Below are 26,334 nucleotides of genomic sequence, written 5' to 3' on the forward strand. Positions count from 1 at the left end.
CTGCATAGCCAGGAGAAGGCTGGTTGATTCTGACCACATACCTGTCAGTCCCTCGGTTATCTACAGAGCCCCCACCTCCAGAGTAATAAATGCTGGCAAGAACGGGTGGAGCCCAAGATCACAGAGCTCCAGACAGCCTGAAGAGCTAGCATACACTGGCATATACTGGGTGGGTCCTGAGGGTTTCTACAAAAGAGAGACTGACTTTCCAATGTCTCAAGGGCTGCTTCCCTTGTGTGGAATGGAAGCAGTTCATGAGCTCAGACACATGGTGAAGCACAGCTGAACTTCAGGACAGGAACGGTGAGCACAGCCAGGAAGGGCTCTGCCAACATGGTAGGGCCAACCCTGAATCTTTTCCCAAAACCAAATTAGGGTGTGGGGGGGAGTGGGGGGTGTCCAGTAGGCTTTCCATCTCCACATGGCTAGAAGAATGACCAGGGGTGAGAAAGGAACTAGAGTCATTCATTCCCAACATTTGCAGACTTATTTTGGGAGGAGCATGGCTAACACTCAAACATCCTGTGGCTGAGAGGTGGCTCTGACAGAAGGAGCTGGGAACCCTCACTGACCTCGAGTCAAATGTACAGATTCTCCCCTCAGAAGCAGGGTTTCCTGGCCCCAACTAGGCAGGAGCATTTGCTGATGCTGGTAGGGAGCTTCAGAAAATAAGTGATGAAGGGAGGCTCAACTCCAGTGAGTGAGGAGCAGGCAAGGTGGCCCCTCTGCCCCTCAGGCCCATGCCCCAAGCTACACCTCAAGAAATCTCCAATAATACAAGGTGACTGGCTAAGCTCTGTTGTCCTCCAGCAACCATCATGGTCATCAGTACATATCCTCTTTGGTTCCTGTGAAGGAACTGAAAGAAGACTTGCAAAGGAAATCCCAATCCTTCTGAGTCTGGTTGTCCACAAATCCCTGTTTTATGGTTGGCATCACCATCTCAGCCAACATGAAATCCAAAACGACTACTAAAGTCTCCCTGTAGGGGCTTGAACTGCAAGAAGGATGACGGCAGCTTCAGGTCTCAAGCCTCAGTCGGGGTCTCATGATCCTAGGAACAACAGAGATAGAGCAAAGTCACGGTAGGCAGGAACTCTGTGGAAAGTAGAGTCTCTGTGGGCAACGCTGCCCAACACATAAACCCCGCCCCAACCTCCAGCTTCTGGGAAAAAGATCTGCAGTAGTCCTATCTCAGGCAGCCCCGGAAGGTCTGGGAAGGGTTCACTGAGCTAAATCCCCAACCCCTGGAAGGGCTCATTTTAAACTCAGACTTCCAGTGTTAGTTCAGAGATGCTGATTCCTTGGGACACCCTAGGCAGAGATCAAGAAAAAAGAACAGACATCAGGGCTTGGTGGAACATGCTTATAATTTTAGTACTAGGAAGATAAAGGTCAGCCATGTATTTACCCTCTGTTGGGCTAAAACTCTACTGTCTAAATGGGGCTCTGTTTTGGATCCTTCCAGGCTGTTCTGCTATTGTCTGAACCATAGGTTTGGGGCTGAATGGAAGCTGATCTGGCCTTTGAATGACAGTTCCCTTTAGCCCGACATTCCTGGCCTCTGGAGTGAGTGGAAACTCTCTCGAGGGGGTATGATGTCATGGGCTAACCAAGAGTGGAGGACATCAAGACCCTTGACTGCCTTCAGGCTAGTGGGGGAAGGTCTTTTGTCTCACAGGAGGGTTAGATCTCACTGTTTTAAGGGACTTCCCTGCCTAATAACTTTAGCTTAGTGGAAATTAACTTTTTTTTTATTACCTTCAATAAAATGCTGTACTATCAAAAAAAAAAAAAGCTACATAGTGACACCTTGTCTTAGGAAGGAGATGTAGAGAGGCAAAGAGGGAGGTAAGGGAGGAAGGAGAAAAAAAAGGAAGAATCACTTAACGGGCAGCAAACGGGTTATAGGGTGAGTAAGAACAGGTGACTTCCAGGACCACCAGAGAAACAAAACAATGGCTCAAGACTTCGAAAAAGGAAAGGCAGTCAGTTGGGTTTACCACGGATACAGGTGATATACAACCTTAGGATCCTAAAAAGGCACTCATCAGGTTGTACAGGAACACATCCAGGACAACACCCTGTGTAGTCCACAGAGTGACTGCGGGGAACCCAGGGAGGCTGCGACAGGCCAGAAGAGCAAGTGATCTCAAGTGAGAAGCCCTAGCCTTTGCACACCTGGGCAAACAAAGGGAGCAGCAGCTTTGCCACTATACCCACCCAACACAGACCTTCCTTTCCAGATGCCTTCCAACGCACCTTGAGAAGGACCTACCCTAATCCTGTGCCAACCATCACTGCTCAGTCCTCAGATACGAGCCAAGAACCTTGTTCCCACATGCCCACAAGAGATCACTTTCACATATGCCTATGTCTTTACTCCAAACTTCACCTTTGTTTTTGTTTTTCAAGACAGGGTTTCTCTGTGTAACAGTCCTGGCTGTCCTGGAACTCACTTTGTAGACCAGGCTGGCCTCGAAGTCACTGAGATCTGTCTGCCTCTGCCTCCCGCGTGCTGGGATTAAAGGCGTGCACCACCACCGCCTGGCCCAAACTTTGCTCTTAACCACACTGCCTTACTCTGCCACAAGATGTAAAATGCAAACAAAACAAAATGGCCATCGGGTTTCTTTCTCCTGTTCATAGCTGTACTCTAAGGCTAAAGTGCTTAGAAGTGCTCCCTACATTCTATAGCATTTACTTGATAAGCAATGTTCTGGGCATTTCTTTGTCTATTCCTTTTTGGCTTTATTTCTTGTTTTTCCTTTTCTTTTCTTCTTTTGATTTTTCTGCGTAGTCCTAGCTGTCCTGGAACTCGCTCTGTAGACCAGGCTTGTCTCGAGTCACAGAGATCTGTCTGCCTCTGCCTCCCGAGTGCTGGGATTAAAGGTATGTGCTACCACTGACCAGCTGCTTTTTGGTTTTATTATGAGGTTTCATTATGTAGCCCTGGCTGGTCTGGAACTTGTTATGTAGACTAGGTGGGCTTTGAACTCACAGTGATCCTCCTGCCTCTGCCTTCTGAGTGCTGGGATTACAGGCCTCTTACACCATGCCTAGTCTCCTATATTCCTTTATTCTCCACACTACTATATTATGTAAGTTCTAATTTCAATCTCATTTCACAGATAAGAAACTAAATTGAATGCATTTTACACATCAGAAAACAAAAACTTACGTTTAGGGCCTGGTGTCTTATGTCTATAATCCTAGCTATTTGGAAGGCTGAGAAACCGGGACCTTAAGTTTAAATCCAATTTGAGCTATGTAGATCCTGTATCAAAAAATAAAGAAGGGCCGGGTGGTGGCGGCGGTGCAAGCCTTTAATCCTGGCACTCGGGAGGCAGAGACAGGCGGATCTCTGAGTTCGAGGCCATGCCTGGTCTACAGAGCAAGATCCAGGACAGGCACTAAAACTACACAGAGAAACCCTGTCTCAAAAAACCAAAACCAAAACCAAACAAAACAAAAACAAGGTTGGATAGGTGACAGATGCCTTTGATCCCAGCATTCCCAGCACTCGGAAGCAGGTGGTTCTCTTGAGTTCCAGGCCAGCCACGTCTACAAAGTGAGACAGTGTCTCAAAAACATAGAAAAACTAAACAAGGTTCTTGAGGGGAGAGAGGTAGATTAACTCCACATGGCTCTTTCCTAGCACGTGAGAGTTCAAGCAACAGTACTAAAATAAATAAATACGTGTCTTTTCTCTCTTTTTTTTTTCAAGACAAGGTTTCTCTGTGTAGCTTTGTGCCTTTCCTGGATCTCGCTCTGTAGACCAGGCTGGCCTCGAACTCAACAGAGATCCACCTGGCTCTGCCTCCCGAGTGCTGGGATTAAAGGCGGGCTCACAACCAAAACTACGTGTCTTTTAGTTCACATAGATATTAGTGGTTGCTACCATCCTGACCGGTGCTCCTTTTTAAAAATATTTGAACTGAGCGAGAAGTCAAGTCACCTGCAGCCAAGGCCACATGGCAGGAGAGAAAGCTCCCGACTTCCACCTGCGCGCTGTGGCAAGCACAGGCGCACTCACACTCACATAGTATTTTAAAACATAAAATTGGCCGGGCGGTGGTGGCGCACGCCTTTAATCCCAGCACTCGGGAGGCAGAGCCAGGCGGATCTCTGTGAGTTCGAGGCCAGCCTGGACTACCAAGTGAGTTCCAGGAAAGGCGCAAAGCTACACAGAGAAACCCTGTCTCGAAAAACCAAAAAAATAAAAAAATAAAAATAAAAAAAAATAAAACATAAAATTATAAAATCTGAGGCGAGATCTCTGACGTTAGGGGGACGCTACATATTTAAACAAGCGTTGAGAGGAAGGTCGTCCGGTTGCCCGGTCAACTGTGTTCCTCTGCTTCCCTGTCCAGGAACACTTCAGGGTTACACAACACAAACTAGCCGGCTTTTCTGTGGAGTGGTCAGAACCACAGAAAGAGATTCCAAGAGGAATCCTCCGAAATCTGAACCTAGTACTTCCTCTCTAGCCGCGCCGGGCGACCTCGGCCTATAATCCCAGAATTTGGGAGACAGAAGCAGGAAGATCACAATCATCCTTGGCTACAAAGCCAATTTAAGACTAGCCTTCACTACAGGAAACCTTGTCTTAAAACCCCAGAAGGCCAGATGTGGTGACACACGCCTTTAATTGCAGCTCTAACTGCAGTTAAGTCATGGCTAAAGTCGCTGTCGCCAACCCAGGAACCGAACACCAAGCGGAAAGGGCGGAGCTCCGTCTCTGCCACGTAGAGGGGGTGGGGAGAGGAGCCGCAGCGGTGTGGCAATGAGCGGGTCGCCTCACTTTTTCTGCTTCTACAGCACGTTCTAATCTGCTGAGGAGCCTTTTTAAAAACCTGATACACCTAGCTTCAGAATGCATTCGTACAGCGCTGGCAAAAACGGCAATGCGGCGACTTACCTCACCCAGCTCCTCCCACTACCCAGTGCCGCCATCTTTGGGCAGCAGTGAATCATGGGAATCCCCGCCTTGCTCTCCGGCTATTTCCGGTTCCGGCGGAGGCCGCTCTTTCTTTTTCTCCGCAGGGCCGCCGTGGCTGCCGCTGTGGTGCTTGGCTCCCTGAGCTATCCGGTGCCATCCTTGTCGCTGCGGCGACACTCGCATCAGCTGCAATCATGACCGAGCAGATGACCCTCCGTGGGACCCTCAAAGGCCATAACGGCTGGGTAACACAGATCGCCACTACCCCGCAGTTCCCGGACATGATCCTGTCCGCGTCTCGAGGTACGGGCTGCATGCCGAGCAGAGCACTGGGTGTCCCAGGGATTGCGTGCCTTCTTGCTTCGCAAGTGGCTTGCAGATTGGCTGGCTCGGTTCATTCCCCCACCCGGGTATGAGTTGGGGCGTGCGAACCTGAACCTGGGCCCCAGCCTGGGCCACCTTTTGCACATGTCAGGAACAGAGACGTGTCGTGTGACTCTCCTAAGAATTGGCGATTTTAAATCTCTCACTTGCCTCCTGGAGACGTATTTAAGTAGTTAAGGGGCTACAAGCCAGGCGGGGCAGTGATGACCCCAACATGCCATCTGAGTTACTTTGCTGAAATCCAGAGGCTGTTTCTGAGCCACCGCCGCCTGGCCCTAAGCTCTGTGGACAGTGGGTAAACTCTCGAGCTGCCTTGTTCCCCAGGTGTCTAGGCTTGCCCTTCCTGCCCTGGGTTTTCTTCCCTTGGAACTAATGGTGTTTTTCTCCCAGATTTCCCTACCCACCCAAATTTATGTTCGTTCTCTCCTAATGTAAGGCTTATCAGGCATTGTATTCGGAACTGTACAGTTTGAAATGGTCTGTCGCTTGGACTGTGTCTGCTGCCATAGGCAGTCTGCTTATCCCAAGTGACTGCTTGCTTCTGCTATTGAGTTAGCCTTGGGCTGGAGCGGTGGATAGATAAGACTGGTTACTCTTAAACGGGAGTAGGTAGGGTTTGTTTCCTAGAATGTACAAGGTGGTTTGCAGTCATCTGTAGCTAGTTCCAGGGGATCTGACATTCTCTTCTAAGTTAGGGCACTATAGGCATAATGTAGGGGAAACATTCAACGCAAATTAAATTTTTTTTGGTTGAATTTAAATTTCAGTCCCAGGAAATGTAGTACCCATAGTCTCGGGTGTACCTTTTTATATATTCTGGAGTAATAAACTCCTAATAACTTTTTCCCCGCTAAATGTAGTGATGCTCCCCTTACTAATAGAACAGTAACCTTAAGGCACTGAAAACTGCAGTAAGTAGGTTGTGGTGGTCCCTATGAGATTTCTTTGCCAACTTTTTCAGACAAGACCATCATCATGTGGAAGCTGACCAGGGACGAGACCAACTATGGCATCCCACAGCGTGCTCTGCGAGGTCACTCCCACTTTGTTAGTGATGTTGTTATCTCCTCTGATGGCCAGTTTGCCCTCTCAGGCTCCTGGGATGGAACACTGCGCCTCTGGGATCTCACAACGCAAGTAGCTGCTTTGGGACCTTGGGGGAAAGCTGGGCAAAATTGAGGTAGATTCTCTGGGGTGTGGTATCCCCTTGGAAATTGGTCCTTTTGTGGAGGGTGGGTTAAGATGTTGGGGTATCAGCCTCCTTTCTTGGGAGTAGCTGAGGGCTGGTCTGGTCTAGTTGAACATTTTTTTAACCAGGTACAGCACCCTATTAAAACAACTCTTTGTCTTGAGAGTTGTCCTAGATCGGCATTTGTCAGGTGTAATAGAGGATCCTAGTGATGACAAGAAGACATTGTCAACCAATCCCCACAAGGGAATGAGGACATGTCCTGCAATTCTGAATGGGTTCTCTGGCACATACCAGGCATAGGTTGCTAATGGGACCTAAGCCACATGTGAGCCGTGTGGAGTGATAAAGCCTACTGGGTCAAGGATACCAAAAAAAGGATCTGACTGTAAATGGATAAAAATTTGTCTAGAAAGTGACCAGGTTCTCCCTCTTAGGGGCACCACCACGAGACGATTTGTAGGCCATACTAAGGATGTGCTGAGCGTGGCCTTCTCCTCTGACAACCGGCAGATTGTCTCTGGATCCCGAGACAAGACCATAAAGTTATGGAATACTCTGGGTGTCTGCAAGTACACTGTCCAGGTAAAATGATGGAAGTAGTAGGAGCTACGAGTTAGAGATTAATTCCCATCCCCTGAGGATTTTGTTGGCTGTTTTTGAGATGGGTTCCTCACTATGTAACCCTGGTTAGCCTAGAACTCAGATCTGGCTCTTTAACTTTTTGCAATAATGTGCCATTTGTCCTGTGTGGGATTTTGGTTTTTGTTTCTTTTTTTTCTCTCTCTCTCATTTGCTGATGAGTGGCATGGGACTCAGGTGATTTTTCTCCTGAGTTGGGGCATGGAATCCTAAGCCAAGGCATCAATTGGGCAGGCCCTTCCTTGCACATGAGCAAAAACCCAGATGTGTCCTATAACTTCCCTAAGGGTTAGGTGATCTTAAACCTCCCATCTACTTCCTGGAGGTGTGTTTAAGTACTGGACTACATGCCAGGCGGAGCAGTGATGACTCCAACATGCCATCTGAGTTGCAATGCTGAAATCCAGAGGCTGTTTCTGAGCTGCGCCTGGTCCTGTACTCCATGAGGAGTGGGTAAACTCTGGAGGCATCCTAGGACTCAAACATTCACGTCAACAAGTTTGACAAGTCTTTACCAATTGTTCTATTCATCTTGAAGTAAAGGTTCAGGTTCTGAGGAAGTGAGACTGCTGTTGTCACCCCTTAAGAGTAGTTACCTGCAGTCTGGGGAAGACTGCTTTCTCTTACTTTTCTTACCCCTCTATCTTCTGTAGGATGAGAGTCATTCAGAATGGGTGTCTTGTGTCCGCTTCTCTCCGAACAGCAGCAACCCTATCATCGTCTCCTGTGGATGGGACAAGCTAGTCAAGGTGAGCTTCAACAAGGGCATAGCCCTGTTAGAAATCCAAAATGTGTTCCTGTTCTTCTCAGATGGTAGTACACTCCAGTTTAGAATCTTTTGCCGATTACCTTGACTTTGACTTTTGATGGTTTGTTGTGGTACGTTAGGGATTTGATTTGTTTTTGAGGCTAGGTTTCACTCTGTCCCTATCTGTCTTGTCATCCAGGCAGGCCTCAAATTAGCAATCTTCCTGTCTCAGCCACCCAAGTATTGGTACTACATAAGCTTGCCCCAGAAGCCTGTTCAGATACACCTTTAAAGAAGATGTCCGTTTCTTGTTGTAGAATGTAGACCATAATCCTGGTCACCATGTACCTCTGCTTTTCTAGGTATGGAATTTGGCTAACTGCAAGCTGAAGACCAACCACATTGGCCACACTGGCTATCTGAACACAGTGACAGTCTCTCCAGATGGATCCCTCTGTGCTTCTGGAGGCAAGGTAATTTGGGGGTTCGTCATTCTCTTTAAGGAGAATGCTTTTATCTGACAGCATGCACCAGTTACAAGATTAGCTAAACTTCAGGAATGTTTGTGAGCATTATCCTAAAATATGTAGAAAGATATACCAAAGAAGTTTTCCTTTAAAAGTAAGTTGTTTTTCATGTGCGTTTAAAAGTTGGTGTAAGTATTGTACATTAGAGGAAAAGGCTTAGGAGCATGAACATGGACTTCAAGTCATTAACTTTATCTGTCCTAACTTACATTTTCTATCTGTCCAGGATGGCCAGGCTATGCTCTGGGATCTCAATGAAGGCAAGCACCTTTACACACTAGATGGTGGGGACATCATCAATGCCTTGTGTTTCAGCCCCAACCGGTACTGGCTCTGTGCTGCCACCGGCCCCAGTATCAAGATTTGGGTAAGTGTGGTCTGTTGTACAGCATATTGATTTCACTGTCAGAAATCTTTTCCTGGACAGTTTGAAGCACTGGGTGACATCTGCCTAATGACAGAGACTGCCTATGCATAGCAGTTTGTTGAATGTAATAATTGCCATTTGGGCCAAAGTAATTTTCTTATGAGGGGCTGTTCTGTCTGCATCTACCCACTAGATAAGTTAACAGCCACACACCATGAAGACGACCAAAAATAGTCCCGCCAGTAGTATCTCTAGTACATTGAGACCTAAATTCAATCCCCAGAACCATTTTAGAAGAGACCTTCCCTGTGCTTCTAGTATCAGCTTAGATTCAATTTAGTGATCTTTATTAAGGGATTATTAGACTACTAAAAGACTGGGGCTTACTATGTAAGCTAGACTGGCCTTGGAGCTCACGGATAGCCTGCTTCTACTTCCTTAGGCATGCACACCCCACCACAAAGTTGCTGTTTTGGGCCCCATCTGTTTCTGTACTTTGAACATTTGTGGCCTTTCCTGGGTGAATGTGGTGCCCCTTTTTAGTTGGTGGCATTTGTTTTTTATATTTTGGACAGTGTATGTGTAGCCTAAGCTGACCTCAAATTCTGTAGCCATTTTTTGTGTAGGGTTATAATTGGGGTTGAACCTGGGGCCTTGCACATGCTAGGCAAGTGCTGTACCAAAGGATAAGCCCAACTTTTTTGTTTTGGTTTTTTGGACTTATTTTTATGAGGTGTCATAATCTGTTGGAAATCTGAATTGTAAGTGGTCTTTTTAAAAATAGTTCATTACTATCTGTATATATACCACAATATGCATATTGTGTTACACGTGGGTCCAAGATAACTGGCCCATGGCCAGGCACTTCTGTCTCCTTCATAGTTTAAGTTGTCAGGCAAGGCACTTTAATTTGTGCCATTAAGTCCATGGTTACAGGTGTCCTTACCTGGCCGGTCTGTTCTCAGGACTTGGAAGGCAAGATCATAGTAGATGAACTGAAGCAAGAAGTTATCAGCACCAGCAGCAAGGCAGAGCCACCCCAATGCACCTCCCTGGCATGGTCTGCTGATGGCCAGGTAAGTACTTCAGTCTGCCAGCTCAGCTTGCAGCTTGTCTCCCTTGCTCTTCACAGGCACATGACCAATATCAATACAAGTGAAATGATTTATTTAGGATAGACTGATTAGATGTGGAGAATGTATTTCTGTCTGGGGAAAGATGATGTGGAGTTATTAACCTGTAAACTGAAATAGGCTGAAAACTGCCTGGATCTGTATGGCAAGCTGTTTCTTCCTCTGGAGTATACGCTTAGCCTGTCATAGACAAGTTGTTTTAGACTACAGAATTCATTGCTGGGCATGACCCTGTCGTCATTCTCTTTTACAGACTCTGTTCGCTGGTTACACAGACAACCTGGTGCGTGTGTGGCAAGTGACGATTGGTACCCGCTAAAAGTTTTTAACAGAGTTTTAGAAATAAAACTGGCTTTCTGAAACTGGTTTCAGTTACGGTTTTTAGGAAGTATCTTTGTGTGCTAGTGAAATAGTCTGCTATAACTGCCCTGAAACTGCTTCTGCCCTCCATGACTGGGATTAAAGGTGCCCACAAGATGGTGTGTTAATATATATGCCCGCAAACTCAAGAGGCCTAGCTATTTGTCTTCCTCCATGGTGTTTCATTATCCTGGCTTGTTTGCCTTACTTAAAGCCTATTTTAACCTGTAAGCAGTAACAGCTGAGCTTATTCAATGCCACATCCCCAACAAGGCAAACTTTCTGAAATTTAGTCTCAGCCAATAAAAGTTGATTCTGATCCCAGGACTCGGGAGGCAGAGCCAGGTGGATCTCAGTGAGTTCGAGGCCAGCCTGGGCTACCAAGTGAGTTCCAGGAAAGGCGCAAAGCCTCGAAAAACAAAGTTGATTCTGCATGGGCTGCCCATAGCATTGGGAGCCAGGAGTTAAGAAGGATTGGTTCCATGGGGCCAACCTGCCTCATGAAAGACAACAGGAAATCTTGTGTGGCAGCTAAGAAAGCTAAATAGCTCTAGGAGTCCAGCTGCTTCTAAAGAAAGACTCCACAGCAGCAGCAAATAAACACTTTATTTCTGCAACACAACCCACCTTTTCCCCCAAGAACATGGATTGACCTCAGCCACCAAAGCAGAGGACAAAAGCTGTTAAGTGACAGAAGGCAAGGGGTTACTAGAAAAATAGATTATACCCAAGGCTCTCCCAAGGATCCGGACCCCTGTCCAAGCACCCCAACTGGGCTTACCGAATGGAACTAAAAAGTGTGGAGAGGCCAGAAACTGAAAATGAGGGGAAAAGAGCCTGGCAGTGAAGACTTGGAGGAGGGGTAAGGAGCTTAGCTCCTAAATAAGAAAGCTGTAAGACAGAGAGAAAATAATTTATTGGGTCATGTGCGGTGTCAAGTTGACCATTCCAGATCTCACTGAAGCTAAATTCTGGCCAGTCTATGGAGGTAGAAATTGGGGGTGGAAGGAAAGCTTAAGAGTTCCTACTTCCCCAAGAAAAGTAGACTTTACATAGCTCTACCCTTTTGCCCAGCCTGCCTTCCCACAAAAGCTTCCAAATCCCTTAGCTGGGGCTTGCACCAAAACATAGAATTGGAATGAGCAGGTCTTGCCCAAACCCTCCAGCCTCAGAAATGACAAGGGTTGAAGAGTAGATGTGGAAAACAGAAGGGATAAAATTATAATCTCCACTCATCCTCCTACTCAAACTGGGACCCAGAGCTGGACTGAGCTAGGCAGACGGGGAGGGAAGATCAAGCAGCTGTTCTCATTATCAGGGACCCATGCAGACCTGTCTGGATAGACAAAGTAGGTGAGAAGACTGAGCTGGAGGGAGACTAGGAAGTTGTTTAGGCTCCTAGAGGGAGAAGCAGCCTAGCTTCAAGGGGGAGCAGGAAGCAACTCAGTAACGAACAGTGGGAGGAGCCTGAGCTCACAATAGAGTGGGCAAACATCCACCACCACCCGCCCCCCCAGCAGTGACTGGAGGGGCCCCTGCGGGTGGCAGGCTGATCAAGGGCAGAGCTTGATGCGGGTGCCCTTGGAAAGCACCCGGAAGAAAGGGAAGACACGCTCGCCAAGGAAGGCAGCTGAGAAGGTGTGCACGTGAGCTAGGGTATCTGCATTGTAGAATCCCAGTCGCCCAGCCTCATAGTCCAGGTAAACGCCAAAGCGCCGTGGTTTCTCACATGGGCTCAGCAGTGTCTGCTCCGTTGAGCTCTGTGCCTGGTATCGTTTGCCGTGGGTACCCACACACCACACTTCCCGCTGGAGCAGGAGCTGCTGAGGCAGGTGGAGCCGGCGGCGGCGATGGTGATGGCGTGAGGAGCTGGCATCCCCACTGCTAACAGATGACCCCCCAGAACTCACTTTTTCTTTATGATGGGTTGATTCACGGGCAGCACCCACTGCCCAGCCCCGCCGCCCACCCACCTCTACCTCCCAGTAGTGACGGCCAGAGCGGAAGCCCTGGGCCCCTAGTACACAGCAGTCAGCTGAGAAGCGCTTGGAATGTTCAGGAACCTCCTGCCGACGTTCTGCCAGGCGGACCCCACGACGATCAGGGGACAACATAAGGGCTGGGTGAGCTGTATCTGGGTCCAGTGTCAAGTCCACTTGGAAAGAGGAAAGACCAATATAGCAGAGCTAAAAACACCTCATCCTTCACAGGCTCACCAATGCCTTTCCACCTCTATCCTCCACTTCAACCCCATTCAACTCTTCTTAGCTCCCACCCGTATTGGAGGCCAAGCTCCGGATCTATGGGTTCTAGCCTTCACCCTAATTCTACCATCTGCAGGCCTTCCCCATCCCTTTTTTCCACCTCATCTACCCAAAACAGCTGGACCACCATAAAAGCAACTCTTTGCTTGAACACTCAGAGTAGCCACCATTAGAGTCTACTCCATCCCCAAACCTCAACTCAGAACTTCAACTCAGGTCTGTAAAAAAGGAAGGTTATTGACCTCCTTACCTCTTGCAGCCTGACAGAACATCCGGCTCATTTTCCTCACGATGGCGTCCGTCAGGAAGTCGTGGCTATGGGGTTGCCCTGGGTCAGGGGACCAAATCTCTGGGGGCTGCAACTGTATCTCTTCACACCTGAAGGAGGGGGACCAGGTAGGGGGTGGGAACATGATATTCCCAGAGTAAAGAACAAAAGCTAGCAGGGAAGAAGTGGAGGGAGACTAAGAAGCAGAAACTTAGGTCCTGGGGCAGGGGGAGGGGAGAGGAGAAAGGACGGGAAAGAGGAAAGGAAGTCTCAAGAGAGGCAGGAATGGGGAGCCAGACACTACTGGGTCACAAAGGGTGGAGTGGGAACACACCTATTGAAAGTCTCCTTGATGTCCTGGGAATAACAGAGAAAGAGAAAGAAAGTGTCAGCTGCACAAGGTTCACTGCTCTCTCCCAGTCCCCAGTTAGAGAAAGGTCTGAACTTGAACAGGAAGGGAGAAAGCAGCACTTTCCAGGACCACAATAAATATGAATACTCCTCAGTTACCCTGCTACCACCAGACCTAAGACATCTCACCCTGCCCTAAGCCCCAGTAACAGAATTTTCACATATGACCCAGCTATCACTCTTCTGTCAACTCTTAAGCCCCTATCTCTAACAGCATCTGCCTTCTTTAGGTATGACTGGGACATACATCACATTCAGTACTGTAACTAGCCTCAAAAAAAATGCCTGATCTTCAGATTAAAAGAGTTGGGATTCTTCCCAGTGAGGAACAGACAGTTCTGGGTAGTAGTTGGTGAGCACTGCCTAACAGGACAAAAAGGGAGCTGGGAGTGTGGAGCAGGGTAGACGGGGACAGTGCTCACCTGCAGCAGCCGCAGGCCCCCCTGCTGGCTCCGTTCTTGGGCCTCAGCTAGCAGGCGGCTTAGCTGGGCAGCCTGCTCCTCAAGACGGTTGGCTGCTGCTCCTGCACGTCCCAACTGAGCTTCATGCATCTCTCGAAGGCGCCGCTCTAGTCCTGCCTGCTCTTCAGCCAGAAACCGTGTTAGGCGCCCAAACTCTGAGGCCACAGCTGCCAGCTCTGACTTCATCTGGCTCTGGAAAGATGCAAAGGCAGACATGGAGACATAGTCAGTGGTTATGAGCACTGTCTGATCTTCTAGAGAACCCCAGTTTGATTCCCAGCATCCACATGGCAGCTCACGACCATGGAAATGTGATGCTCTCTTTTGACCTCTTGGATCCATATACACAATGCAGGCAAAACACCCATACACTAAAATAAATTTTAAAAATTAAAAATTGGAGAGCTGCAAAGGGAATGGAGGCCACCACCTGAATACACAGAAAGGTAAGCTTGCAGTTTTCTCTCTGCTGACTCTCAATCTCAGGCAGGAAGCCTCATGATCCCTTACTTCACCAAGTCCTGGGAATGGAAAGAGAGGTTTCTTTCTCTCCATCTCGTCTTACTGTACCACTGTGATAGCACAAACCTGGCATACTGATCCAAATTCACCAACTGTTTTCTGGAATACTTATCTCTGCCCTACCTAATTTTCCTTTCTAATGGAAGCTTACATGTTCCAAAGGAGCAACAACTCCATATGTCTCTCTCCATAATATATGGTATTGGAGATACTATTATAATGGATGGGCTGGGGGAATGTGTGGAGGTCAGAGGACAACTTGCTGGAGTTGGTTCTCTCCTTCCACCACATGAGTCCCAGGGATTAAACTCAGGTTATCAAGCTTGGTGGCAGACTCCCTTTACCCACTGAGTCATCTTGCAAGGGAAGCTGTTTTGTTTTTGAGACCGAGTCCTGCTTTGTAGCCCAGGCTGGCCTCAAAAATCACAATTCTCCAGCTTCAACTTCCAGTTTGCTAGTTTAAAGATATAAGCTGCATGCCCAGCTTTGTATTATCTTTTTTTTTTTTTTTTTTTTTTTCCCTTGGTTTTTCGAGACAGGGTTTCTCTGTGTAGCTTTGCGCCTTTCCTGGAACTCGCTTTGGAGACCAGGCTGGCCTCGAACTCACAGAGATCCGCCTGGCTCTGCCTCCCGAGTGCTGGGATTAAAGGCGTGCGCCACCACCACCCGGCTTGTATTATCTTTTAAAATTCTCCATATGTCCTCACAGATAGGACCTGTGCATGCCTGTTGGCCACACTGCCACTAGAGGCTTGCACAGTGCCAACCACAGGTAGGTACTTGGTAAGAACTTTTTTTTTAAAGATTTATTTATTTATTATGTATACAAAAGAGGGTACCAGATCTCATTACAGATGGTTGTGAGCCACCATGTGGGTGCTGGGAATTGAACTCAGGACCTCTGGAAGAGCAGTTGGTGCTCTTAACCTCTGAGCCGTCTCTCCAGCCCCAAGAATTTTTTGAAATTAGTAAATAAGAGAATTCAGGAAGCTGGGCAGTGATGGTGCACGCCTTTAATGCCACAACTCGGGAGGCAGAGCCAGGCGGGTCTCTGTGAGTTCAAGGCCAGCCTGGCCTACAGAACGAGATTCAGGACAGGTACCAAAAATACAGAGAAACCCTGTCTGGGAGGATTGGGGGGGGGGGGTGTTCAGGAAGCAAGACCCAGAGTAAAGATGGACGTGAGGGCTCATGCCTATAATACCAATACTCTTGAGGCTGAAATAAATGGATTACTCCACACTTGAGGCCAGCTTGGGCTATAATATAAAATCCTGTCTCAAAACACAAAAGGAAGATGCTACAAAATTAAGTCCTGACCCTCAGGAGTCACAGTTGCCACAGAATAGTCACTCAAATCCTTTACAAACTCTTCTGTAAAGGTGCAAATATACACTTAGGGGCCAAAAGGTAAAGTACTTTGTAGGAATAGTTGTTCCTAGACATTCAAGTGAGTCTGGTTCCAAGAGACCCAAATCAGCCGATCTGCAAATCCCTTATATAAAATGGCATAACTGTATATCCTCCCATATACTTTAAATGTCTCATAATACCCAATACAATGTAAATACTACCAAACAGCTATATTTTACTTGTGGTGGTTTGAATGAGAATGAGCCCCATAGGCTCATATATTTGAATACTTGGCCTATACTTGGTCCCCAGTTGGTGGAACTGTTTGGGAAGATTAGAAGCTATGACCTAGTTAAAGGAGGTGTGTCACTGCGAGTGGACTTTAGGAGCTGTGGCCTTGCTGAAGGCATGTCACCCAGGATGGGCTTTGAGATTTCAAAAGCCTATACAATTCCCTGTTAGCCTCCCCCACTCTGAACCATGAGGACCAATAAACATTTTATAAGTTGCCTTTATCATCATGTTACTTCACAACAATTGAAAAGTTACTAAGACAACACTGTATACTTTATTTTAAAGACTGGCTGACAGTAGTGCCTTTAATCCCAACATTTGGGAGGCAGCGGCAGGCAGTTCTCTGAGTTCAAAGCCAGCCTGGTCTATAGAGCAAGTTCTAGGACAGCTGGACTATGTAGAGAAACCCTGTCTCCAAAAGCCAAAAAAAAAAAAGTCTGTATATGTTAAGTACTGATGCTATTTTTTTTCTCTTGAAGGACTACATGAGGTAGAATACAAGCTATATTTAGTATCCTATAACAACAGAAAATTGCCTAGTCCCAACCCATTTGCCTGAGCTAGACCATTCTGAATGATAACCACTTTTTCCATCAATATTACTCTAGACAAAGATTATCAAAGACAGAGATCCCAGCATACATTCTCTATAACTCAGAGGACTCTAAAAGTATTAGCTTGGGCAGCTGGACAGAGGCAGAATGATTCCCCATTTACCAATTCTTCTTATAGCTCATTGTGATTGGCATTTCACAGAAGTGAGTCCCTAATGTGCAGATGGCACTACTATGGGTTGTAGATGTGGCAGGGCCTGGAGTTGGTAAGTAAGAGGTAAGAGGGAAAGGGCATCCTCATTTGATGGCTGAAGCTTAGCTTGGCCACAGTACCAGTCCATTCCAGCAAGACCTGCTAGCCTTCTAAAAACAGACAGGAAATGAGGGAATGAGACTCCTTGGAGAAGGGTGAATAAATGTAAAAGGGCTGAGAACACTGGGAAAGAGGACAGAGGAATCTGCAATGCCAATAATCACGAAGTCTTCCTTTTCCTAACAGGACTGCCTTTCTTCCAGGGCACAGCAAGCCTTTCAGACCACACCTCTTAGTGTTCAGGGCAGCTCTGCCTGCCATCTGTGTGTATCCTGGGACTTGGTACTCTTCTGGCAACTGTTGTATGTATTTGCTCACTTGCTTTCTATGCTATCCAGAGTCAGGGGCTGGGTGTACTCTGTAGCTTTAGACCAGACAACCAGCCTCAACAAGCCAGGCCTCAAGTTTTCACTACATTTTACAAATGAGAAAGAAACATGTTTCCAAACTCTGAAGGCCACATCACCTCCGATATCTACCCACCTCCAGGCCCTGGCTATCCTTTCTTCAGGGACAGTCATTCTATGTGATAGCTCTTCCTTACCCTGACAACAGAACCGGTCGGCCCATCCACAAACATCACCTACCTTCAGTTCTGTCATCCGCCTCTCCTCCTTGGCCTTCATCTTCTGCACAGCCTCTAGGTGCTTCCTAAGTGGTTCCACGTGACTTTGTAGCTTGGCCTGAGGGAGCAGAAAAGGGAAGGTTAGTCAGGGGGATGATGAGAAGCACCTACAGAGCCTCTCTCTCTCCAATACTCCCTACAAGGGAGACTTAATGCCTGGTGTTACCTGGTGTCAAATAAGCCCTTCTTTCCCACACCCCTTCTCTCAGATGACCATAAATGCCTCCAACTCTCCCCTGCACTCATGATGCAGAAGCCCAGTGCAAGCCTTGAGAGGCTGCATCTTTATGGCTACTGAACTCCATTCTCCACGGCTGACATAACATGCCTTAAGCTCCTCACCACATGAAGTCCAGCCACAGAAATATTCTTGCCTTTGGTCCCTTCCACTTGATTAAATCATTTTCCTCAACATCGAAAATCTAAACACTTTTCTGGAGATTTTGTGCCTATGCTAAAAGTTGTTTTTTGTTTTTTTTTTTAAATAGGGTTTCTCTGTGTAGCCCTGGCTGTCGTGGATTTCAATATGTAGACCAGGTTTAAAGTGGTTCTCTGCCACTTTCAAAATATAAACCCCACATTTCTAATGTCACTTCGTCCCGTCACCCCCTCATGTTGTGACATCATGCTATTCCCTTGGCCTGGGATTACCATACTCCACTTAATCCAAGGTATTCCACCTTTACAACTCAACTTCCTGAGCATGATTTTGACTCTACCTATGGAACTTGAAAAGAGTCTATACTACCAGAGCAGTGGTTCTCAACCCTCTCAATGCTACAACCCTTTAATACAGTTCCTCATGTTGTGGTGACCCCCTAACCATAAAATTATAACTTTTATAACTGTAATTTTGCTACCGTTGTGAATTTGATATGCAGAATATCTGATATTCAACCCCTGTGGAAGGATTTATTCCCCCAAAAGGGTCGTCGTCGTGACCCACAGATTGATAGCCACTATTCCAAAGCATAAACAGTTTTACAGATGTGCTTTCCAGGAATTGCAGGGTCCTTCACCCTCATTTTTCTTTCCTGGGGCAGAGTCTCATATAGCCCAAGTTAGTCTGGAACTTGTCTTATAGCTGAGGATGACCTTGAACTTCTCATCCTCCTACTTCTACCTCCCTGGTGCTGGGATTGCCATTTTACTTAGTTTCTAGGTCCTGTTTGCTTTGTTTTCCATTCAATTGCCATGACATGAAAAACAAAAGCCCTTTCTTCTTTTAGCTACAATTCTAACAGCAATCAGATACATGGGCTTTCCATTCCAAGGATTTATAGCCATGTCTTTTTCCTTAAGGGGTGTTGAAGAGACCAGGATGGTTATAATAAACTCTGCCTTTTGCTCTTTCCCTTTTTTCATGTCTTCTCCTTATGACTTGCTCCCTTCTTTTCATTAGGGGAAAATACAGGATGAACCTCAAGCCTAGCTCTAGGAAAACCAAAACTGCACCTAGGTGATTTGAGGCAAGCCATGCTTCCACTTTCCTTTAAATGTCAACCTCACCAATAGCAAACTTAGCAAAGTTTCTGACATATGGCAAAAGATCAATAAACATTATCCAGCATTTGCTAACTATGGCAGTAAGCGGCCAGTGACATCCTGATAATGACCCATGAACTAAAAAGATAACTGACCCTGAGTACAAAAGGCAATTGTTACACAACTGGTTGTAGGAAGTATCAGGAGTAATAAATCAGTCATTCCATTGAACAGTATACACAAAATTATGCCTTTTGATATTATTGCTATTTCTCCATAGTACAATCGTTTCTACTCCATCAATTCAATTCAGAATTTACAAAGCTTTAATTTACCCTTTAGTATTTGTCTAAATTGACAAATAAACTGCAAGCATGAATCCAAATAGAATATTACAGGGGGTTGGTTTTGTTTGAGATTGTGTCTCACTATGCAGCATGGCTGACATCGTACTTGCTGAATAGTTCAGGCTGGCCTAAAACTCAGAGATCCGAGAGCTTCAGCCTCTAGAGTGCTATGATGAAAGGTGTATGCCACCACACCTGGCCCCTTTTCTTTTTTTTAAAACAAGCTCTCTGAGCTGGCAAGATGGTTTAGCCAGTAAAAGCTTGTGGCTAAACCTGATGATGAGCTCAATCCATTCGACACAATGTGGAGGAAGGAACCAATTTGCATGTTCTTACACTCACACAAAATAAAAACATAATAAAGCCAGGAGTGGTGGCTCACGCCTGCAATGGAAGCTCAGTGAGTTCCAGACCAGCCTGGTCTACATATCGAGTTCTAGGACAGCAAGGGATATAAAAACCCTGTCCCCAAAACCAAAAATAAATAAATAATAATAATAATTAAAAAAAAAAAAAAGCCAGCTGTGGTGGTGCACATCTTTAATCCCGGAGGCGGAGGCAGAGGCAGGCAGATCTCTGTGAGTTCGAGGCCAGCCTGGTCTACAGAGTGAGTTCCAATATAGGTTCCAAAGCTACACAGAGAAACCCTGTCGGGAAAAACCAGAAAAAAAAAAAAGAAAAGAAAAGAAAAACAAGGGCCAGGTGCTGGTGGTACACACCTTTCATCCCAGCACTTAGGAGGCAGAGGCAGGCAGATCCATCAGTTTGAGGCCAGCCTGGTCTACAAAGTGAGTTCCAGAACAGCCAGGACTGTTACACAAAGAAACCCCGTCTAGTAAAGCAAAACAAAACAAAACAAACAAACAAACAAACAAAAGGGTTTCCTGTAACTCTGGCCGCCTATCTTGCTATAGGATGACCTTGAACTGCTCTTCCTGCCTCCACTTCTCAAGTGTTGAGGATAAAAGGCTTTCACTACGATGCCCATCTTAGGTTGAATTCTCTACAGATATTCACACTGATTCAGAACTTCTGCAGTAAGGCCCGCTGTACTTTCGAAACCTCCTCTAGTAACTGACAATCAGCTGTGAAGCATTAGACTCTAAAGTTGAGGGGATGATCATCACCTAAATGAAGTTACTGAATCAGGAGGAGGTGTCGAAACACGAACAGAGCTCTGGCAGCCACAGAGGCTACCCTCTCCTAGTTCCATGGCTTCAAATCTGAAGGTAGTTCTATCTGTGCTGGCTGTTTCATAGACAAATGTCCTTTACATATATCCAAAGAATTAGAAAAATAAAGAACAAGACAGTTAACCAAACAAGAATTAGACTCTAACAACAGTCAAGTCAGAAAAGTCAAACTAAAATATCCAAGTAGTTTTACTTAGATGCCCCAAGGAGAGGATGTTCATCTCCAAGTCTATCACTTACTAAAGCTATGTATACATAAACCACCATGTTCAGAATCTAAACCTGTTTCCCAATCAATAAAATGAGAATGGCAAACATCAAACTCACAGGATGCCTTTGAATTATGAATGATAATCCACAAAAAATGGCCAGCACAGTACAGACTATATGTAAAGTACCCTATAAATATTAACTAACATTCCTGTGGTAAAGTTCAAAGACACTCTGAAACTTGAGCAAGAATTTTTGCCCTAAAAGCCTGTTTTCCAGTTAATACATGAGACTGTGTGCAGAGCCAACCAACAAAGCCGTATCATAGGATGGGTGTGGAACCCATTAGGAGACAAGTGCAGAGTATTTGGATCTGACACTGGTTATTCTACGCTCCTGTTTCAGACTCCCTTGTTCTTTTTGGTCCCCATTTCTTTCCATCTTGAAGTGACTGTCATGGATAAGACTTCAGATTCCTCCAGAAGGTTGTAGGACTGGTAGTGAATGAAGCGCTCCCTGCCACTTGCACCCCTATCCTTGAGCCACAGGGGAAGTTATAGGATCCTTCTCATTTATCCACTTTGGAAGTCAGCGCTTGGACAGGGAGAATCGTTTCTCCAATACAGGCATGAGGTCCTGTAAAGAGAACCCGCGTTCCCTTTCCCCAGTTTCCTGTTTCCTCCCTGCTCTTACTAAACTCTTGCCTACTGCACTCACCTTGTACTCCTGCACCACCTCCTCCAATGGCACCACACTATGCTGTTTGTGGCTCCTGGATTCTCGGCACACCACACAGATGGCTTCCTCATCCACCTCACAGAACAATTTCAGGGCTTCTTGGTGCCTGGGACAGATGCCTTGTTCATTCACACGACTCCCTCGACCAGGGGTTGGATGCATCTGACGAATCACCTGGACCATGTTGGCCAACTGCAGGTTGGGGCGGAAGCTCCGCCGAGGAAAACTTTTTCGACACTGGGGACAAGTGAAGCACCTCCGTGGGGCTGGAGGTGGTGGCAGCTGGGTGATCGGATCTAGCTCCTCTTCCTCGTCTTCCTCCAGCACTTCCTCCTCCTCGTCCTCATCTTCCCCCCTCAGGTCCTCCACATCTCCCAAGTAATAGTCCAGATCTTCCTCCTCCTCCTCCTCCTCCCACACATAGTCCATGTTGTCCCAGCTGGACCCGCCTATACCACTACTCCAGAACACACCCTCCTCTTCCTCCTCGGCTTCCTCCTCCATGTCACCCTCATAATCTTCATCCCGCATGGGGGTGTCCCAACCCCCGCCTGCTCCGACAGCCTCCACTTCTTCCTCCTCTCCGACCTCCTCCTCCTCCTCCCGATCCAACTCATCCCGGTCCTCCTCATCCTCCCCGCCCCACAACTGGGTTACACACACTCGGCAGAAGTTGTGCCCGCAGCCGATGGACACGGGGTCCGTGAAGTAATCGAGGCAGATGGCGCACACCGCCTCCTCCTGAAGGGTCTGCACAGGGTTTGGTGTCATGGCAACGGCAGCCATCTTAGTGTCCAGTCAGCCAGTGTAGAAGTGCGGTGGGGGCCGAGGGGGGGGCGGGGGTCTTCCTTCTCAGAAGCCCAGGAGACCCGTCCCCACCCCAAGCCCTGCTTCTCCACACCTTGCCTGTGGCGAGGCCAAAGGAATGTCCTCCGGACCAGCCCACCCCTCCACTCACAGTCCCCTACCCCTAGACGACAGGCGTGTCTCGGAGAGGAGAGGGCAGGGGACAGAGGTGAGCACCACCGACAAGTACCTCAGGTGGACCTGAGTGCAAATCTGCCCCAACGCTCCCCCGGCCTCCTCATAAACCCCCGCCCCTCCTCACTTCCTGGCCCCGCCCCCCAGCTTCCGGCCTCCCTCCCGACACTTCCGGCGTCTCCACACGACCTAAACTCACAGGTTCCCTCGGAGGTTGCGCTACGCCCCCCTTCTCCCACACCCCGCCCCGGACTCCGGGGCAACCGGAAACGAGGAGGAGACGCTCTAGCCGACACGCGGGAACAGGACGGGAGGGCTAGGACGGCGGAGGTCCACATCTCGGTGATGCCTGGCCGCGGGGAACGCGTACAAAGCGGAAGAAGCCCCCACGCCCCGCCAGCGGAGCCAGACGGCGGAGGGAAGCGAGGACGTGGAGCAGCACCCTGCTCTCCGTGCTACAACCGCAGCGGCCTAGCGCCATCCTACCGACCAGGCACGGACGACTGCAGGAGGGACTCCCAAAGCCAGAGCCGGAAGCTGAGGGGCGGGCCCGCTCAGCGTCCTCATACTTCCGGCCCCTCTAGACCAAGAACTTGCTTGAGTCTCTGTAGATCCCTCCAAGTAGGATCGTGGGCGGCGTCTGGCGAACTAGAGTGGAGTTAGAGGGGCGCCGCCCTCCAACTGTACTGGGCATTTCCACGCCCATTTTAAAAACTGCAATCTTGCCAGCGCTCCTACAAGCCCAGCACCTGAGAGGGAGAGGCAGGAGGATTGCGGCAAGTTACAGGCTCGTGTAACCTGGACTACAAAGTGAGACGCTATCCCAGAAAGTAACCACTAACCAACCAAAGCAAGCAAGCAAACAAACAAAAACCTGTCAACTGGCCACTCTCCCAACATTTATTATTATTATCTACACTCATATTAAATGGAACACTGTTCAGCTATGTGAAAAAGAATCTTTAGAATGTGCTATGTTTAAAAAGCGCAGATTGCTGAACAGTCTGGAGTATACCATCTAGGAAGGCAGGCGATGTTAAGTGTATTTAGTATTTTGTATGTCCACTAGTTTAAAGTAAATCATAGTTGTTGCCTCACAGGGTTTCGTAAGGATGTCATGTAAAGCGATCAGAACGTTTCCTAGAACCTGGTAAGACTGTTAAGGGTCAGCTAGCTACTCTACCATATCCTCGTCTGTGGAAGAAGACAGTAGAATTTCTCTAGGAAAGATGACCGGGTAGGAAAGACACTTCTCCCAACATGTAGTTCTTTCTATATCCTTTGAGTTTTGAAACAAGTCTATATGTTCTCTTTAAAAAAAAAAAAATGTTTCCCCGTGCTGTGGATTCAAATTTTAACACTTTATATTGACCATGGACACCTTTCATATTTTGAAATCCGAAATGCTTTTGAGATTTGTATTCGTTGAATTCCAGGCTAAGAGAAAGGAGAGTCTTGAATTGCTTTTGTGAAACTAGTTGTGTGTGTGTGTGTGTGTGTGTGTGAGAGAGAGAGACAGAGACAGAGACAGAGACAGAGACAGAGACAGAGACAGAGACAGAGAGAGAATCTTGTCCTGGCTATATTAATAAAGATATCCCTGTGGTCCCCAAAGCATTTCTGGTGTCTTTTTTGCTTGTTTTGTTAGTATGTTGGTTAGAAATAATTGTTGCATTATATCATCTGTTCGGAGATTTAGTTGGGAACCGTGACTCAGAGCAACTCCAATTGATCATGTCAAAATCACGAACCTTCGTGGGACAAATCATCTTATGAAGCGAGCACAAGTTTGTCGAATCGTAGCTTCAGGAGTTTCCCGGTCAGCCTCCTTGCAGCTTTGTTTCCGTAGTGTAGTGGTTATCACGTTCGCCTCACACGCGAAAGGTCCCCGGTTCGAAACCGGGCGGAAACAGTTTTAAACTGATTTTCTTGGCTTCCACAAAATCCTGTGTCGTGTTAAAAAAAAAGTATCCTTGGGAAAAACAAATGAGTAAAAGCCAGTGTACGAAATAAACATACGTCTCTCCTTTCTCCAAAATACTCCTGAAGCCATTATCTCTCCAAGAATAGGGGCGCTTCAGATGCACATGCCATCTTCATGAGACAGTTGTAATTAAAACTGATTAAAACTCTAGGCTCTTGATATGTAGAACTGAATTGTATTGCAAAAAAAAAAAAAAAAAGAAGAAGAAGAAAATTCTAAGTTATTAAAACATTTTAAATGCCAAAAAAAAAAAAAAAAAAAAAAAAAAAAACAACTCTAGGCTCTTAATCTCAAGGTCGTGGGTTCCAGACCTACATGGGGTGAACTTCCTTTTAGAAAGGACAACGATTTGAGGCACTTTTGTGACCAAAGCAAGATGGTGCTGTTGTCTGCACTATTACAAAGATGGACGAAGACCATTAAATTGGAAAGCCCGCAAATGGGTACCATTTAGCAAATTACTGGAGGCCGGCCATCATCAACCTAAATTCACCATGTATTAGGCTACACCCAGGTGTCAGGACCAGCTGCACTGATAGGGGCGGTGTGGCTACTAAAGGTAGGCTAAGACTCCAGGATCAGGGAGGCCTGTGTAAGCTTCCAAACCACAGTTAGGATTCAGACTTGCCGGGCAGCGGTGGTCCCAGCACTCGGGAGGCAGAGCCAGGTGGATCTCTGTGAGTTCGAGGACAGCCTGGTCTACAGAATGAGTTCCAGGGTAGACTCTAAAAGCTATCCAGAGAAACCCTGTCTCAAAAAACAAAAAAACAAAAAAACAAAAAAACAAAAAAAAAAAAAAAAAAAAAGGATCCAGACTTGCATTTCTAAGGTGTTTTGTGTGGTGAGAACGTCAACTCTAGTCGATTTTTCTTTTTTTAATTAAGAGTGTCTACGCTGAGATGTTGCCCTGCCTACTTTGCCACCACACATAAGGGACTATAAAAAAATGTTCTTTGTTTTGAAAAGCTCTAGCATGAACATCTGCAACTCCAGGAAATTCTTCATTAATGTCAAGTGAGATACACCAACTGCCCCTTAGTCTTGTAAGTACAAGCCCAGTTCTACCTATCAGCTGTCCTCTCTTTCCTACAAACACCCTGGGCACTACAAGCCTAAGGATGACATCATGTTAGTTTATTAAACTTACTAGACAAAAGACAGCCTCACCTTCCATTTCAGAAGCATGTCAAAGGTGCAGTTGGGGACTGGAGAGTGGGTGTATTACCCTATAGAGTAATCATACCAAAAATTAGTCAGAACTTGTAAAATAGGCAGAGTTCCTAACATGACCCTAGCACATACATTCCTGGAGAGTTATTGTGACTATGGTCCTACCTTGAAATGTATGGATCGAAGTAAGCTGCTTTGGGGTTTTGGAGAAGTGTTTGAGCACCACCCCACTGCCCCAACAACTGAAAATTTCCCAGCCAACCTTGGTAGCTCAGAGCTACTTGGGGGACACAGCAGACGATGGTAAACTTAGGGCCTGTCTGAGCAATTTAGTAAGAGATGTCTTAAAGCTCAGTGGCAGCATGCTGTCACTAAGTATGAGAGCCCAAGTTCAATACCTAGTACTGCAAAAGAAAACCACACAGGTATATGTATATATGTATATTTGTATATATGCATGTTATGATATGGCCATTGCCCTCTTGAATGTTCAGCGACATGAAATTGGACCCATTAACAATTCCATCATTAAGGGAGGGTTCATGAAGCCCCAACCCTCCCTCTTGTTCAGCGAAGGTAAGATAATCCAGCCTGAGGATCTATAGGCAGTTGACAATTGCTGGGAAAGGGGTTTGGGAGACCCTGCCCATCCCTGAGGATATGGCAGCAGTTAGGGGTTCCAGGGAAGATATTTTCTTCAGTAGTGTAGCCACTAGTAAGCTGCCTATGCTCCCATTAATCCGTCCCATTGTAAGCAACCCTAAATAAATTCACTGGTTCGCCAAGCTAGACAAGGGTGCAATCGTTTCTTTGTTCCGCCATTGATGATGCCTTATCTGGGGCAAACAGATGTTTGTTCATCTCCCCAG

General features: G+C 46.9%; 2 protein-coding genes, 1 long non-coding RNA gene and 4 other non-coding genes across 7 annotated transcripts; 5 read left to right on the forward strand and 2 right to left on the reverse strand.

The window, feature by feature from the left end:
* Positions 1-468: 468 nt before the first annotated feature.
* Positions 469-5,239, reverse strand: LOC131916839 (uncharacterized). The gene is made up of 2 exons (XR_009380605.1): positions 4,922-5,239; positions 469-1,054 (listed from the first exon to the last, which is right to left on the reverse strand). It is a non-coding gene; the product is annotated as an uncharacterized LOC131916839 (long non-coding RNA).
* Positions 5,003-10,298, forward strand: Rack1 (receptor for activated C kinase 1). Its single transcript, XM_059270398.1, has 8 exons — positions 5,003-5,245; positions 6,288-6,459; positions 6,953-7,100; positions 7,811-7,906; positions 8,268-8,378; positions 8,659-8,799; positions 9,765-9,875; positions 10,186-10,298. The coding sequence occupies exons 1-8, from the start codon at positions 5,137-5,139 to the stop codon at positions 10,249-10,251; spliced, it is 954 nt and encodes a 317-aa protein (XP_059126381.1). The 5' UTR covers positions 5,003-5,136; the 3' UTR covers positions 10,252-10,298.
* Positions 5,521-5,588, forward strand: LOC131918122 (small nucleolar RNA SNORD95). The gene has a single exon (XR_009380864.1). It is a non-coding gene; the product is annotated as a small nucleolar RNA SNORD95 (small nucleolar RNA).
* LOC131918112 (small nucleolar RNA SNORD96 family) lies at positions 6,717-6,796 on the forward strand. Its single transcript, XR_009380856.1, has one exon. It is a non-coding gene; the product is annotated as a small nucleolar RNA SNORD96 family (small nucleolar RNA).
* Positions 7,514-7,581, forward strand: LOC131918121 (small nucleolar RNA SNORD95). Its single transcript, XR_009380863.1, has one exon. It is a non-coding gene; the product is annotated as a small nucleolar RNA SNORD95 (small nucleolar RNA).
* A 582-nt stretch (positions 10,299-10,880) lies between the features above and the next one.
* Trim41 (tripartite motif containing 41) lies at positions 10,881-22,847 on the reverse strand. Its single transcript, XM_059270399.1, has 6 exons — positions 21,310-22,847; positions 17,320-17,415; positions 13,658-13,888; positions 13,159-13,181; positions 12,807-12,934; positions 10,881-12,447 (listed from the first exon to the last, which is right to left on the reverse strand). The coding sequence occupies exons 1-6, from the start codon at positions 22,114-22,116 to the stop codon at positions 11,846-11,848; spliced, it is 1,887 nt and encodes a 628-aa protein (XP_059126382.1). The 5' UTR covers positions 22,117-22,847; the 3' UTR covers positions 10,881-11,845.
* Positions 22,848-24,150: 1,303 nt separating this feature from the next.
* On the forward strand, positions 24,151-24,223 carry Trnav-cac (transfer RNA valine (anticodon CAC)). Its single transcript has one exon. It is a non-coding gene; the product is annotated as a tRNA-Val (tRNA).
* The last annotated feature ends 2,111 nt before the right edge of the window (positions 24,224-26,334 follow it).

Source organism: Peromyscus eremicus, chromosome 8a, assembly GCF_949786415.1.
Source record: "Peromyscus eremicus chromosome 8a, PerEre_H2_v1, whole genome shotgun sequence".
In the NCBI taxonomy this organism is placed as follows: domain Eukaryota; kingdom Metazoa; phylum Chordata; class Mammalia; order Rodentia; family Cricetidae; genus Peromyscus; species Peromyscus eremicus.

What these genes read in the sequence shown, in the direction of transcription:
- Rack1 (XM_059270398.1), top strand. Translation starts at nt 5,137, where the DNA reads ATGACCGAGCAGATGACCCTCCGTGGGACCCTCAAAGGCCATAACGGC. An exon ending in TCTGCAAGTACACTGTCCAG is followed by an intron (nt 7,101 to 7,810) that starts GTAAAATGATGG and finishes TATCTTCTGTAG; the next exon opens with GATGAGAGTCATTCAGAATG. An exon ending in TCTGTGCTTCTGGAGGCAAG is followed by an intron (nt 8,379 to 8,658) that starts GTAATTTGGGGG and finishes CTATCTGTCCAG; the next exon opens with GATGGCCAGGCTATGCTCTG.
- Trim41 (XM_059270399.1), bottom strand. Translation starts at nt 22,116, where the DNA reads ATGGCTGCCGTTGCCATGACACCAAACCCTGTGCAGACCCTTCAGGAG. An exon ending in AGGTGGTGCAGGAGTACAAG is followed by an intron (nt 17,416 to 21,309) that starts GTGAGTGCAGTA and finishes CTGCTCCCTCAG; the next exon opens with GCCAAGCTACAAAGTCACGT. An exon ending in GGCGGATGACAGAACTGAAG is followed by an intron (nt 13,889 to 17,319) that starts GTAGGTGATGTT and finishes GCATCTTTCCAG; the next exon opens with AGCCAGATGAAGTCAGAGCT.